Source organism: Aulostomus chinensis, chromosome 22 (genome assembly GCF_037954235.1).
Source record: "Aulostomus chinensis isolate RoL2024-O1b breed Wild chromosome 22, RoL_Achi_v1.0, whole genome shotgun sequence".
In the NCBI taxonomy this organism is placed as follows: domain Eukaryota; kingdom Metazoa; phylum Chordata; class Actinopteri; order Syngnathiformes; family Aulostomidae; genus Aulostomus; species Aulostomus chinensis.
The window spans coordinates 19,088,325-19,105,000 of record NC_141341.1 but is presented as its reverse complement, the minus strand read 5'-3'; the positions used below and the strand labels follow the sequence as shown (position 1 = coordinate 19,105,000).

At 48.0% G+C, this 16,676-nt stretch overlaps 1 protein-coding gene and 1 long non-coding RNA gene across 3 annotated transcripts in view; one reads left to right on the top strand and one right to left on the bottom strand.

Moving 5' to 3' along the window:
• Nucleotides 1–15,254, bottom strand: part of gnrhr1 (gonadotropin releasing hormone receptor 1) — a 16,848-nt gene extending 1,594 nt beyond the window's left edge. Inside the window, exons 1-4 of one of the 2 annotated variants that reach the window (XM_086192562.1) lie at nt 14,988–15,254; nt 4,983–5,488; nt 1,931–2,132; nt 1–505 (exon numbers count right to left, since the gene is read on the bottom strand). The exon at nt 1–505 is cut by the window's left edge and continues 1,594 nt beyond it. In XM_086192562.1, coding sequence (XP_086048688.1) covers nt 93–505; nt 1,931–2,132; nt 4,983–5,471 — 1,104 coding nt within the window. In that variant the 5' untranslated portion in view covers nt 5,472–5,488; nt 14,988–15,254 and the 3' untranslated portion in view covers nt 1–92. Of the gene's footprint in view, nt 506–1,930; nt 2,133–4,982; nt 5,489–6,673; nt 6,902–14,987 lie in introns of those variants that run through there. The other variant, XM_086192561.1, reaches the window with a different exon arrangement.
• LOC147241061 (uncharacterized) lies at nt 7,715–13,615 on the top strand. The gene is made up of 3 exons (XR_015111118.1): nt 7,715–7,750; nt 12,168–12,256; nt 13,592–13,615. It is a non-coding gene; the product is annotated as an uncharacterized LOC147241061 (long non-coding RNA).
• Nucleotides 15,255–16,676: the final 1,422 nt, after the last annotated feature.

The window sequence follows — 16,676 nt, the reverse complement described above, 5'->3', positions numbered from 1 at the left end:
GTTATAGAGCGCCACAGTAGTGGGAGCAGCTCCACCTGCTCCCAGAGAACCTCCACATGTCCTGGAGCTCAGCCCTGTTTTCAGAGCTGGAGTCATCTATCCTGGGCTTGTGGATTTGAGCTCAGATCAGACTCCATCTCCCCAGCAGCTCCAGCATTCCTGCTAGCCAGACGGTCCTTGGAGTGAGGAGAGGCGTTGCTGTGGCGGTTATGGCAGCAGCACGCCACCACGTCAGCAAGGTCAGCCCGGAAAGACGTGGTGTAGAAGCCATAGATGACGGGATCACAGCATGTGTTCAGATTGCCAAAAACAAAGAGTATGTGGTGGACATACTCAGGGGTGTGCTGGATCATGGCTGGCTGGAACCAGTACCAGATCCCCAGGAGGTAGTAGGGGGTCCAACATATGACGAAGGAGCTAACGATCACAATGGTCATCTTCAGGGTCTTCATCCGTGCCTTGGGTATCATGTCTGTTCCACTGCGTCTTAGGCACTGCTCGCCATCTGCACAAACACAACAAGCACACCAACTCAAACACACGTCTCCTGCGTTTTCTTGAGGAGATCAATATCACACTTGTGTGTGCAGTAGCCACAAAGGCCCGGTATCATTAGTACTACAAGTCTAGAACAACAAAATCCTGAAACCAACAAAACAAATGAACAGAGCTCTTCTCCACAGTTCAAATACTCGACAGCCAGTCGCCAGTCTCCACCCGCCTGGGTTGCTCCTTCACGAGATGTTCGACGTCACCACTGGGTTCTCATGACCTCACTCGGTCACCCTCACAGACTTGTTCAGGTGGATATGACACATCGCCTCACCATCACATGACCATGCGACTGCTCCTCCTCTTCTCTGTTGGAGAACAGCAGCTGTGGTTCAGGTGCATCCGACTGGCGAATCATGACCAGGTGTGTCTGGTTCTGCTTTGTTATTGGATAAAACCAGAGAGGGTCTGCCCTTGTGGACTGCTTCTTCCTGTTGTTCCCCGTGTCACAGTGTTTATGACCAGAGGAACTGTTGCAGGTCGTCTTGATCTGATGGAGGAACGTTTGGTTCCAGTGATTCTGATTGCAGCAGCAGCCTGAAGTTGCTGTGTTCCCATGTGAGGAAGTCAAACGAAGGAGTGGCTTCACAAATGCATCAGACCACCAGCCAGTGGGAGGGTTCTACTCTCACTGACTACACCAAGTATAAGTATCTGAATAGCCCAGCTAATGCAGCAGATCCAGCATGTTTTGGTGAAACAACAGTGAATTATTGTATAATTATACGGTCTAAGTGAGGGAAGTGTTGGAAAAGAAGAGGACACCTGTAGGGATGAAGACGTTAGGGGGAAAAGTTGAAGGACAGTAACAGGGCTAACATAACGGGAGAGATTCCTGGTGGCAGGAACCCAGTAAACAAGCCCGGGATAGATGGTTCTGGTTCTGAGGACAGACAGGGCTGAGCTCCAGGACATGTGGAGGTTCTCTGGGAGAGGGTGGAGCTGCTCCCACTACTGTGGCGCTCCACAACGCCAAGCTATTCTCAAGTGTTGATGTTTTGGCGGTCTGATACATTTGTGAGCAGGTACATTACATACAGCCGTGTGTGTGTGTATATATGTATATACACACACAAATATGCACATATATATGTATAAGTGCGTGTATACAAGCAGTATATACACATTTTGTATATATACATATATATGTATATATGTGTATGAATATATGTGTGTGTGTGTGTGTATACACAAGCAGTATACACACACTCCTGTTCCTCGTTTACTTGAAGTCACTTTTATTGCTGAAATACTGCGCCTGTAATCCTGTAAGTAATCCCTTACTTCTTTTGGTACTCCATGTCCACGGCACACATGCAAACTGATTATGTGATTATTTACAGGACACTTGAAGTATCCAGGAAGTATGATCACACACCTTTGCTCCTGTGCACCTGCCCACTGACCCTGGTGAGGATGCGGGTGTAGCAGAAGGTCATGACCAGCAGCGGGAAGACATACAGCGTCACAAAATGAAACATGTTGTATGCCGTCTCCTGCCAGCGGTGCTGGAAACTTCCATGGGTCGCGCACTGAGTGAAGTCCACTCCGTCTGCCTTAATGGCCCGAAAGATGAAGAGCTGAGGATGAGGAGGGTGCAGGGTGTGGGATGGAGAGCATGCAGGCACAGTGAAACACAGGTGTAGTTCGTCAGCAATAAACAAACGCCATATTTGTTTATGTCATACCAGCCACAAAGGCGGGGTCCCAGTGACCAGGATGTGGCCACCGCCTGCTACCAATGGAAGAACTCAAAGGCCACATGTGCTCAGTTAGTGAGCCACGTCACAGTGAGGTCGCATGAAACAACACGCCAACACACGGATGAGAATGCAGCATCATGACGTGATGGTGTGGGGTGGGCGGGGCCAGTTCTGACCAGCCTGCCACTGCAGCTTCTCTTGCTCGAGTGACAGAGAGTGTGTGTTTGTGTGTGTGTGTGTGAGAGTGCGTGTGTGTAAGAGAGTGTGTGTGTGTGAGAGTGCGTGTGTGTGAGTGTGTGAGAGTGTGTGTGTGTGTGAGAGTGCGTGTGTGTGAGTGTGTGTGTGTGTGTGTGAGAGTGTGTGAGAGTGTGTGTGTGTGAGAGACTGTGTGTGTGAGTGTGTGTGTGAGAGTGCGTGTGTGGGAGTGTGTGTGTGTGTGAGAGAGAGAGAGCGTGTGTGTGAGTGTGTGTTTGAGAGTGTGTGAGAGAGAGTTTTGTGTGTGTGTGTGTGTGTGTGTGTGTGCGTGTGTTTGGTTGAGTGTGTGTGTGTGAGTGTGTTTGGTTGAGTGTGTGTGTGTGAGTGTGTTTGGTTGAGTGTGTGTGTGAGTGTGTTTGATTGAGTGTGTGTGTGTGTGTTTGGTTGAGTGTGTGCAGTCTTCATCCCTCACTCTGGTTCCCACCTGTCCTGGAAGGCTGCTCAGGTGTCAGACTGTTATCTACCCTGCTGTCCTCACAGACTCACAGGTTCTCTCCACTTTTAGACTCACAAAGGAAGAGTAGGAGGATAGACCGATAAGATGAGGAGAGAGGGAGAGAAGAGGAGGAGAGAAGAGGAGAGAAGAGAGACCACAGTCAGGCAAGTGATGGGTTCAATTCCCTAAACACAAATCCATCCATCATCATCCATCTATCTGTCATTCTATCCATCATCATCCATCTATCTGTCATTCTATCATCATCATCCATCTATCTGTCATTCTATCCATCATCATCCATCTATCTGTCATTCTATCCATCATCATCCATCAATCTGTCATTCTATCATCCATCATCCATCTATCTGTCATTCTATCCATCCATCAATCCGTCATTCTATCCATCCATCATCCATCTATCTGTCATTTTATCCATCCATCATCCATCTATCTGTCATTCTATCATCCATCATCTATGTATCTGTCATTCTATCCATCATCATCCATCAATCTGTCATTCTATCATCCATCATTAATCTATCTGTCATTCTATCATCCATCATCTATGTATCTGTCATTCTATCCATCATCATCCAACTATCTGTCATTCTATCATCCATCATCATCCAACTATCTGTCATTCTATCATCATCCTCCATCTATCTGTCATTCTATCCATCATCATCCATCTATCTGTCATTCTATCATCCATCATCCATCAATCTGTCATTCTATCCATCATCATCCATCTATCTGTCATTCTATCATCATCATCCATCTATCTGTCATTCTATCCATCATCATCCATCTATCTGTCATTCTATCCATCATCATCCATCTATCTGTCATTCTATCCATCATCATCCATCAATCTGTCATTCTATCATCCATCATCCATCTATCTGTCATTCTCTCCATCCATCAATCCGTCATTCTATCCATCCATCATCCATCTATCTGTCATTCTCTCCATCCATCAATCCGTCATTCTATCCATCCATCATCCATCTGTCATTTTATCCATCCATCATCCATCTATCTGTCATTCTATCCATCCATCATCCATCTATCTGTCATTCTCTCCATCCATCATCATCTATCTGTCATTCTATCCATCCATCATTAATCTATCTGTCATTCTATCATCCATCTATCTGTCATTCTATCCATCATCCATCTATCTGTCATTCTATCATCCATCATCTATGTATCTGTCATTCTATCCATCATCATCCATCTATCTGTCATTCTATCATCATCATCCATCTATCTGTCATTCTATCCATCATCATCCATCTATCTGTCATTCTATCCATCATCATCCATCAATCTGTCATTCTATCCATCATCATCCATCTATCTGTCATTCTATCATCCATCATCCATCTATCTGTCATTTTATCCATCCATCTATCTGTCATTCTATCCATCATCATCCATCTGTCTGTCATTCTATCCATCATCATCCATCTGTCTGTCATTCTATCCATCATCATCCATCTGTCTGTCATTCTATCATCCATCATCCATCTATCTGTCATTCTATCCATCCATCCCTCCATCAATCATCTCCCACGAAGATGTTTTCCCTCCTGCCTCTCTTCTCAGTGTCTCCAGAATGCTGCCACCTAGTTATCTTGAAGCTAACAGAGGCTAACACAAGCTAACGGTCCGTTCACTAACCCCTCCAGGTGACGATCAATGAGGCATCATCAGAACTCATGAGAACTCTCATCACTCCTTCCAACGAGAACAAGTGAGCTTAGGAGGAAGCAGAGGAGGAGAGAAAGAGAGGAGCCGTGTAGAAGTGCAGCAGAGCAGAGGACCTCATCTTTGGAGCAGTCTTAATTCATGATCTGAACTTCTTTATTTCAAATTTTCCATATTTAAAATGAATCTTTTCCTACATTTAGCAGGTGTAAACTGCTTGTCCTCATTATTTCTTGAGTTCTGGGTTTCAAAATGAAGAAATTCGAGTTGCGCAGCAGGGCATCAGCTGAGTGTGTCCAGGTGTAATGAGGGAGGTGCTGTACCTGTGGAGATGCCAGCAGCAGACTCAGAGTCCAGGCCACCAGCAGCATGCGTTTGTTCCGGAGCCCAGCATCCAGAGAGTCCAGAGGATGGAGAATGGCCCGGTACCGGTCCAGGCTCACCACCACCAGGATGAAGGCAGCTGAGTGCATGGCAAAGAGCTTCAGGAAACACAGCAGCTTGCACATGATGTCCCCAGCGTACCACTGTACTGTAATGTTCCAGATGGCGTCAAGCGGCATCACCACGAATGTCATCACCAGATCAGCTGATGCCAAGCTAGCAATGAGCGGGCGCAGGTGTGCTGCCAGGCGGTAACCCCGCCCCCAGCACACGCTGACCAGCACTGACAGGTTGCTGATGGCAGCAAAGACAAACAGCACCAGAGTGGCAGCGACACGGCAGCGGGCGGCGAGGGTGAAGGCCGGAGCTTCCCAGGGGGGAGCCGAGGAGTTGAGGGAGAAGAGGGTAGAGCTGAGGTTCCCTGTCATCCTGAGACCGTCTGGCTCTGGAACAACCACAAACACCAGTCATCACCATCACCGCTGCAACTGGTGTGGTTCTGCCCAGCACGGCCACGACGAAACCCGCTGTGGTTTCTCTCTCATAATGGAGGAGAAGTGAAACAACATGGCGCTTGATGTCACTGAAACTAACTTGAGATTCACCTTTCACCCCCAGTCATGATCAAGCAGTAAAGACTACACAGTGCTTGTTGCTATGACAACAGTACCAAGTGAAAAACCAACAGCAATTTCACAAAACATTTCCAATTTCCAGGAACAAAAGCAAGAAGTGTCTGATGTGGACAGAGGTCGAGGCAGCGAGTTTGTGGTCATGTGAAGGATAAATCCACAATCACATTTCTGTCTTCCTTCCAAAATAATAACAATAATAATAATAATGATGATGGGTACAGCGTGGCTCAGAGGTGGAGAGGCCGTCTAGCAACCAAAGGGTTGCTGGTTCGATCCCCACTTCCCCTGGTGACCATGTCCAAGTGTCCTTGACCAAGATACTGAACCCCTGATTGCTCCTGATGGCCCTGAGACGGACTGGTGACCCGTCCAGGGTGAACCCACCTCTCACCCTATGACAGCTGGGATAGACTCCACCCCCCATCCTTAATGGATAAGATGTATAGAAAATGGATGACAATAATAATAAGAAGAAGAATTAAAAAAATATCACATTGAGATGGTTCAAGTATGATAACACAGGTAAAAATTTTTAAAAAGATTTTCTCATTTTTTTAAAAAAAAACCTTTAAAACCATCCAGATCAAAATGAATTCCTTATTTTGCTGGAGAGCCCAAAGGAGGTTCTGGAAGGAGGACCTGCAGAACACCAGGTAGATGCTGTGGCGCCCTCTGCTGGCGGAGCCGCGAGTGTCGCTGCACCAAACAAAGCTGGTTCTTGTTCTGCCTTTCATATTTCTCGCTCTCTATAACACACACACACACACACACACACACACACACACACACACACACACACACACTCACACACACTCACCTTCTTAAGCAGATCTCCTCTCCAGACTCCTTCTTCTCCACGTTTCTAGCTCCATGAATAATCCTAATACAATGACTTCGATATTGGACCGGGAACACACACCCCCCCCCCCCCCCCCCCTACACACGAACTCACGACAACACACCATCTCAAAACTGACCAGCAGCGCCCGTCTTACCTTCGACACAACCGAGTCAGCCTACTGGTCAGTCAACACCGAGCCCGAACCGGAGGCAAGCTGAGAGCGTGGAGCCTCCGGCATCCTCCGGTGCGTTCATCCTCCTCACACTCCCGCCACCTCAACAATCAGAGCCCCGCCGGCGCGCTGCAGGGACTCAGGCTTTGCCCCAGCCGCTCAATGTCTTCAGTGTGTCCGAAAGGATCGACGCTGATTGGTTAATTAAAGTGGATGACGTGCAAGGTGTTGCGGCAGTGGCCACCGTTCTGACCGAAGACACGCATCCTGCCTCATTGCAGTAAATGTGAGGGTTCTGTGTAGAGAACCGAGAGGAGAACTGGACCACACACACTTATCAATATCTATCTATACCTACATCCTTATCTCTGTATCTCTATATAGACATATAGATATCTCTACCTTTATATATATCTATGGATACAGAGATATCTATATCTCAACAATATATGTAGATCCATCTATATAGATCTATGCAGAACGATCTATATAGATCTATCTATATAGATCGTTCTACATAGATCTATGTAGATAGATCTACATAGATCTATAGATACATATATAGATCTATATAGATAGATCTACATAGATAGATCTATATAGATCTATAGATATGTAAATAAATCTATATAGATGTATTTATATATCTATATAGATAGATCTATGTAGATCTATATAGATCTATCTATATAGATCTATCTAGATCTATCTATATAGATCTATACAGATGATCTATATAGATGGATCTATATAGATGTATTTATGTCTATAGATCTATATATATATATATAAATACATCTTTGTTGATGATCTATATAGATGGATCTATATAGATGTATTATATATCTATAGATCTATATAGATCTATTTATATAGATCTATCTATAGTGGTATGAAGTGGTACAGAGAACATTGGGACTGGCTAAAATGATTGAACGCATCAAAGAGTTCAAAACTGGGTGCAACAACAAGAAAAAAGAAATCAAAAAATTAATGGAAACTGTTTGCAGCGCTGAAATGGTGATGACAGGAAGGACAGGGGATCGACCACACTGACAGGTATAGACCCAAAGCTGCTGCTTTAAAAGAATTTGTGGATGAAGTAACAAAAATGTGGGCACATGATAAAAATACTGTTAAATCAATAATTGTCACAATCTAAAGCAAGGGTTTTTGCCTAGTATCGCATTCTGAGAAGAACACAAGGCTTCACGGCAGATATTTGGGGCAAAGATGATGTCAGCAGGACCACACTTGAACAAAAAGTCAGAACAAGTCAGAGTACATCTGACTAATGGTGCCCAACACACCATGGAGCGTTCCATCCCAAAGGCCGGAACTGCAACTGATCGTGAGGCAACTTATCAAGGTAGAGCTCTGAATGCATGTCTTCTCCGTGGCCCAGACTTAACAAGAAGTCTTAATGCTGTTCTCACAAGATGTTGGCATCTACTGAGAGGAGACATCAAGCTACAAGCCATCGACTCTCAGGACAGCTTCCCCACTTTGGGGATGCAAGTGGAAGCAGATATGGGGTGTCTCTTACCTTCGACTGATGTTCAAGTCTAACACAGTTCAGTGCACTTGATCATGGCTAAGGCCAGGGAAGGTTCCACTCAAACCTGAACCCATTCCAAGAACAGAACTCACCACTGCCGCTGTTGCTGTACCGATAAAGATGAAGCAAGAAGCAACGGAGCTTCCACTTGAAGCATCTGTGCTTTGGATGACAGCACATCGGTCCTAAAACACCCACCAAAATGAAACATCAACATTTCAGACTTCTGCTGCGAACAGAGCTGCAGTGCTTCAAATTCTCTCAAGACTTCACAGAGCCAGAATGAGAGTCCTTGAACGAGTCCAGCTGATTGTGTGTCGAGGTGTCTCTGCCAGTCGCTTCTTAAGAGATCAACTCTGGTTGTCAGCAGCCAGAAACTCCCGATCCTCAACCTCAACAACCCTGAAGTGAAAGTAATTGCGGTTAAGTGTTACCACCCCTGAGTTGACTGTGTGACTCGGCCCATGCACTGCCACTGCCTCAAGAAAGCTGCTGCCTGGATTCTACGTCTGCACTGAGAGCCCAGGTGAAGAATGAAGGGACCCTCTGTTGGACACCTGCAGAGAGCAGAAGGCAAGGCAGTTTTCTTTGTAGCCCGTTTCCACCACCAGTTTGTCTCCAGGCTTCATGGCATCATAACAACATCCTCTGCCCTCAGAGCCTCACATCGACTGAGGAGAAACTCCATAGAAAACCTTTAACAGGGAAAAATCTGAGAAACCTCAGGGTGAGGAGGGGAGGAGGATCCCTCACCAGGAGGGACAGACGTGCAGGAGATGTTGTTACAGACAAGAAAACAGTTTATAACACAGAATGAAGGAAACATGGAAATGTTAATAACAGTTGAAGAAGGAAGCTTCTGGAAGGGGAGGCAGGGAGAGCAAGCCAGCTTGATGGGGGACTGGATGGCAGACTGGTTCATGGGAGGGGAAGCAGGGAGAGCAAGCCAGCTTGATGGGGGACTGGATGGTAGACTGGTTCATGGGAGGGGAAGCAGGGAGAGCAAGCCAGCTTGATGGGGGACTGGATGGTAGACTGGTTCATGGGAGGGGAGGCAGGGAGAGCAAGCCAGCTTGATGGGGGACTGGATGGCAGACTGGTTCATGGGAGGGGAAGCAGGGAGAGCAAGCCAGCTTGATGGGGGACTGGATGGTAGACTGGTTCATGGGAGGGGAAGCAGGGAGAGCAAGCCAGCTTGATGGGGGACTGGATGGTAGACTGGTTCATGGGAGGGGAGGCAGGGAGAGCAAGCCAGCTTGATGGGGGACTGGATGGTAGACTGGTTCATGGGAGGGGAGGCAGGGAGAGCAAGCCAGCTTGATGGGGGACTGGATGGCAGACTGGTTCATGGAAGGGGAGGCAGGGAGAGCAAGCTAGCTTGATGGGGAACTGGATGGTAGACTGGTTCATGGGAGGGGAGGCAGGGAGAGCAAGCCAGCTTGATGGGGGACTGGATGGTAGACTGGTTCATGGAAGGGGAGGCAGGGAGAACAAGCTAGCTTGATGGGGAACTGGATGGTAGACTGGTTCATGGGAGGGGAGGCAGGGAGAGCAAGCCAGCTTGATGGGGGACTGGATGGTAGACTGGTTCATGGAAGGGGAGGCAGGGAGAGCAAGCTAGCTTGATGGGGAACTGGATGGCAGACTGGTTCATGGGAGGGGAGGCAGGGACAGCGAGCCAGCTTGATGGGGGACTGGATGGTAGACTGGTTCATGGAAGGGGAGGCAGGGAGAGTGAGCCAGCTTGATGGGGACTGGATGGTAGACTGGTTCATGGGAGGTGAGCGCAGGCCGGTGTAATAGTAGGGAATAAAAGGGGAGGTGGGGGGGTGATGCAGGCGGCGGTTGGAGCTCTGGTGGATCTGAGGAAACACAGAGAGACTGAGAGACACCAAGGCCAAACTACAAAGTACAACAAGTAATGGTAATGACAGTTCCAAAAATGTGCGGGGAGGAGAGGAGGAGACAGGAGAGGAGGGAAGGGAAGGGGAGGGGAGAGGAGGGAAGGGCTCCATGTAACCTGATGTGTCCCCCAGCAGTCTAAGCCTGTAGCAGCATAGCTATCAATGGTTCAGAGCTACCTGAACCAGTCCTGACTGAAGGCTCTGTCATAAAGGAAAGTCTTAAGCCTGGACTTAAAAGTAGTCAGAGAGTCTGCCTCTCTGACTCATGGAGAGAGCTGGTTCCACAGTAGAGGAGCTCGGTAACTAAAGGCTCTCCCTCCCAGTCTGTTTTAGAGATACTGGGAGTCACTAACAGACCTGTATTCTGGGAGCAGAGTGCTCTGGTAGGACAGTAGGGACTAATGAGTTCTTTCAAATAGGATGGGGCTTCATCATTGAGAGCCTGATGAGTCAGCAGAAGGATTTTGAAGTGGATTCTAGATCCTACAGGAAGGAGAGAAGCTAAAGTGGAGAGATGTATTCTCTCTTCTTAACTCCTGTCAAAACCCTCGCTGCAGCGTTCTGGACCAGCTGGAGACTCTTTAGAGAGTATTTAGGACATCCTGACAGGAGAGAGTTGCAGTGGTCCAGCCTAGACGTGATAAATGCATGCACCAGTTTCTCAGCATCACTCTGGGAAAGGATGTTCCTGATCTTAGTGATACTGCAGATGGAAGAAGGCGATCCTGGTCACATGCTTTATGTGGGCGCTGAAGGAAAGGTCCTGGTCAAAAATGACTCCAAGGTTCCTTGCAGTTGTCCTCTGGGTCAGGGTGATGCCATCTAGAGTAGAGATCTGGTTAGAGAGGTGTCCCTGAGGTGTTTAGGTCCAAACATGATGACCTCAGTTTGATCTGAATTTAGCATTAAGAAGTTAGAGGACATCCAGGATTTAATGTCTTTCAGGCAGTCTTGCAGATGAGTAAACTGGCTTGTGTCGTCTGGCTCCATCGACCAGTAAAGTTGTGTGTCGTCCTCATAACAATGGAAGTTGATCGAGTGCTTCCAGATTATGTCACCTAATGGGAGCATGTAAAGAGGGAAGAGAATCGGTCCTAAAACTGAACCCTGTGGTCCACCATATGTGACTCTGCTGTACTCTGAATGGTCATTATTAACATTAACAAACTGAAACCTGTCAGATAAGTAGGACTGAAACCATTTTAGGGCAGTTCCTTTAATCCCAATGTCATGGTCTAGTCTCTGTAGCAGGATGCTGTGGTCGATGGTGTCAAATGCAGCACTGAGGTCCAAAAGTACAGAGACGAGACCTCTGTCTGAAGCTGTAAGAAGATCAGTAGAGACTCTGACCAGTGCTGGTGCAGTGCTAGGGTGTTCCCTGAATCCAGACTGGAAGGCTTCAAAGAGCTCGTTGCTGTGCAGATGTTCATGTAGCTGCTCCAGGACAACCTTCTCAAGGATCTTGGAGATGTAGGGGAGGTTGGATATTGGCCTATAATTGGCTAATACATCTGGGTCAAGAGAAGGGTTTTAAGTAAAGGGTTGATGACAGCCACCTTAAAGGCCTGTGGCACATAACCTGTGACTACGGAAAGATTAATTTGATTTAATATGGACGTGTTAACTAGAGGGAAGGCATCCTTAAGGAGGCTTGTAGGGATGGGATCCAGCAGACAAGTGGCTGACTTGGAGGAAGCTGCACTGATTCAATATCAGCGGTCATCATTCAAAGATGAAACGATGGCACTCAAGACATGAACTGCAAATGAAAGGGCGCAGTCGTCTTCACACACCTGTTTTTATAGTTTATTAGTTTTTATAAGTGTGTACTGTAGATATATACGATATAAAGCGGATAAATACAATATAGGGTGTATATATAAACTGAAGACGTATACTTTATAAAGTCAAATATGCTGTATATGGTGGGTATAGACTGTATAATGTAGATATTTACTATATAGAATTGATATTTATTGTATTAATTAATATACTGAATACTGTAAATATGTAGGGTGGCCCGGTGGAGCAGTGGTCCTCAGTGTGGCCCCCCAGCAAGAAGGTTGTGGGTGGAGCCCCGGCTGGAGCACGGGGTCTTTCTGGGTGAGTCTCCATGTTCTCCCTATTCCTGCGTGGGTTCTCTCTGGTACTCCAGCTTCCTCCACAGTCCAAAGACATCAAGAGGGACCAGGTTAATCCAGACTCTAAATTGACCGTAGGTGTGGCTGGGAGAGCCAACGGTTGTCTGTCTCTATGTGTTGGTCCTGCCATGGACTGGTGACCTGTGCAGGGGGAAGGCTGCTGGATAGGCTCCACCCCCACCACCCTGAACAGGAGGAGAGGGAGAAGATGGAGGGATGGATGGAGGGAGGGATGGATGGGTGGATGGAGGGAGGGAGGGAGGGATGGATGGAGGGAGGATGGACGGTTGGATGAATTTATGGACGGGTGGATGGATGGGTGATGGTTGGATGGATGGACGGATGGATGGATGGATGGGTGGAAGGACAGATGGATGGATGGATGGACGGTTGGATGGATTGATGGACGGGTGGATGGATGGATGGACAGGTGGATGGATGGATAGATGGATTGATGGACATGTGGATGGATGATGGATGGACGGATGTATGGATAGATGGATTGGTGGACATGTGGATGGATGATGGATGGATGGATGTATGGATAGATGGATTGGTGGATGGGTGGATGGATGGACGGGTGGATGGATGGATGGAAGGATGGGTGGATGGACGGATTGATGGATGGACAGATGGATGGATCGATGAATGGATGGGTGGATGGATGGCTGGATGGACGGATGGTTGGGTGGATGGACGGATGGATGGGTGGATGGATGGATGGGTGGAAGGACGGATGGATGGATGGATGGACGGTTGGATGGATTGATGGATGGGTGGATGGATGGACAGGTGGATGGATGATGGATGGACGGATGGATGGATGGATGGACGGGTGGATGGATGGACAGGTGGATGGATGATGGATGGACGGATGTATGGATGGATGGGTGGATGGATGGATGGATGGATGGATGGGTGGATGGATGGATGGATGGATGGGTGGATGGATGGATGGATGGGTGGATGGATGGATGGACAGGTGGATGGATGATGGATGGACGGATGTATGGCTGGATGGGTGGATGGATGGATGGATGGATGGATGGGTGGATGGATGGATGGATGGGTGGATGGATGGATGGATGGATGGGTGGATGGATGGATGGATGGGTGGATGGATGGATGGATGGATGGGTGGATGGATGGATGGATGGGTGGATGGATGGATGGATGGGTGGATGGATGTAGGCTGTATTAATTAATTATGATGCTCTGTACTGTAGACATTTACTGTATGGCATACATATATATGGAATGCAGTAGATTGTACACTCTGTATCTGTCCCATTTACAGCATTGACAGGTGTGTGGAATGGGAAGCGCAGCGCCATGCAGGTGTTGCTGGTTGTGGCTTGTTGATGAACAGAACCCAGGGAGACGGTGAGAGTCTCTCAGCTCCCGTTGAGGAAAAGTCCAGAGAATGGAGACGACCGCCAAACTCACAGAACCACTCAGTCACAGCCATGCACAAAGAGGTGGCTGGTTACCAGGGAGGTGCCATGGAGGATGATCAGGCGGGTAGAGTCGTCACCCTGACATCAGCCTGACGAAGACAATCCGCCAAGAGGGGTGGGAGAAGGGCGGTATTTACACCAGGTGGACTGGTAATCAAGAATAGCCTCGTGCACAGGTACATGCACAAGCGTTCAGGTACCACAGTTCTGGTCCAAGTTCAGTGTGAATGTTCAAGTACAAGTGTACAAATATGAGTGCTCAGGTACCAGTGCTGTTCATTTGTCTGTATTTAATACTTCTCCACAACTGCATTGGCAGTGGTTCAGATAAAGTTACAGTGTCAAATGGACGCTACTTCCTGTTCGAATTTGTTGGACAAGAAGACCGAAGTGCCCTGCAATTCAAATTCTCAAGCCTGAAGATTCCACTGAAGTGAAGTCATGGAGAACTGACCACTACTACCACACACACACAGAACCCCCCCACACACACTAACACACACAGAACCCCCCCCCCCACACACACACACACAGAACCCCCCCCACACACACACACACAGAACCCCCCCCCCACACACACAGAACCCCCCCACACACACTAACACACACAGAACCCCCCCCACACACACAGAACCCCCCCACACACACTAACACACACAGAACCCCCACACCCAAACACACACACAGAACCCCCCCACACACACAGAACCCCCCCATGCACACTAACACACACAGCCCCCCCCACACACAGAACCCACCCACACACTAACACACAGAACCCCCACACCCAAACACACACACAGAACCCCCCCACCCACACTAACACACACACAACCCCCCCACCCAAACACACACACACAACCCCCCCCCCACAGAACCTCCCACCCAAACACACCCCCCCCCCCACCCCCACAAACACACACACACACACAAAGAACCCACCCACCACCGTGTCTCGGCTAGTACGGGACGGTTGGCAACACAAACACACACAGACATACAGACACACTGAACCCCCCCCCCCACACACACACACACACCACTCCCACTAATGATCTGAGTCTCGCCTCCAAAGCTCCCACGTTGACTCAGGGACGTCTCCTTCCGCCACTTTCACACAGAAACAAGTTTTGACTCCAAAACTTTTTACACATCAAAGGTGTCGTTCCACCGTCTGCTAGCACGGTCACGTGGCAGCCCCTCAGGCTCAGCTCGTGCACAGGTAGTCAAACTCACCTGCAGTCCGGCTATCATTCTTACATCCAGACTCGTTTGTCCTCTTGCTTGTGTTTTTCCCCGCGGTGACGCGTTACCATGGCAACCAGCTGCACCGCCTCAGTCCTCCACCAGCTCCAGTAATCCGTCACGTGCCTTTCCTGTCAAGCTTGTAGTGGATGATTGACAGGTTTGACCTTAATACGGTGATGCAACCAGACACCACAGGCGCGGCCCACCGGGGCCTGGCGGTGCTGAGTCCGGTTCGTCCATCGCTGACGCCACACACACTCGTGCTCAGCGGTTCTGAGCGATAACAGGTGGAAATGACGTCACTTCAGACAGGTGACGTGTTGCATCGCTTTCGTCACCGATATAGAGCTGAGGAGGCGTAAGTAGGCTGTTCAGGTAAAACCACCTCCCTCCCCTTCCTCTCTTCTTCCTCCCTCCTCCTCCTCTTCTCCTTGTCACCCCCCCCCCATTCATTGAAGGTGTCTGAATCTCTCCATATTTTCATCATTTTTGACTTTTTACTTTGTACCCATGATACTAATTTACTGCTCAGTCTCAAGATGTGAACTGAGCAGTGCCCTGCCCATTAACAGCGATCAAAGTTCTCAAACCCACTTTTCTGATTTTACATAAAAAGTACCCAAGTACTGCTACTGTCAGTACAAACAAAGTTTTTTTTTTCACAGCACCTGGTTTAATTGCCAACTATTCATGTTTTGTTGCACTTCCTGGAGGACCTGGTACATTTTGTTAACCCGCCGTCACTGCAACATTACAACTGAGCAAAAACAAGTGTTTTAAAATTTGAATGTGAATAATTTATCTCATTAGATGATTAAACAACCAAAGTATTCAGGAATGAATTGTTTTTAATGTGAGAATTGTGATCTCAAATGTAATGTATGATGTACTCCAGTTTGTTTGGTGGAGCGTTTCATATTTCACTTGCAGTTCAGCTTCGGAACCTCGTTGAATCAGTCAGTTGTCCGTGTAGCAATCACATCATGAGGGACAAGGCCACAGTGTGCCTAGCCTGCTAGCCTAGCCTGCTGGCCTAGCCTGCTGGTTTAGCCTGCTGGTTTAGCCTGCTTGCTTCACCTGCATCTGGACACATCTGTTCCAGTTCTCTCAGGATTTGTGCGTGAGTGGCCAGGCTGTAGGTTGTGTTGTTGATGTTGACCTGTTGTTTGTGTGAGACACTCAGTAAGAGTTGTTCACAATGGTTCATTCTTTCATCGTCACTCAGGGGCCAAAACGGAGAGGTAACAGTGGGCCGCGGGCCAAAGGCTAACAAATATTGTGTTTCAGTGACAATACATTTTTGGCAAGGGACTTGTTAGACCCATGGCTGTAATAACGTCCCACAAATGTGATGCGAATCCTCAACTTTTACTGTCGTGGTGCCAGGAACTGTGACTACCATCTTGACCAGGTGTGTTTTCAGTTATGAATTTCTAGCTTTGGCCTCTGTTCCTTGTGTTTCACCAGTGGGGTTCTAGATTGTGTTTGTGTGTTGGTTCTCTCTGGTCACTTCCTGTTTTATTTGGTCAGCTGTTCCCTCCTGTTTCCTTGTGCGCTGGTCACTTCCTGTCTCTGTCTGTTTCCCGCCTCTTTTGAGAGCTTCACCTGGGTCTTGTAGGCTCATCAGTCCTGGCGTGTCTCCTCCTACCAGCTCCTTCCTGCCCTCGTGGGCTCCAC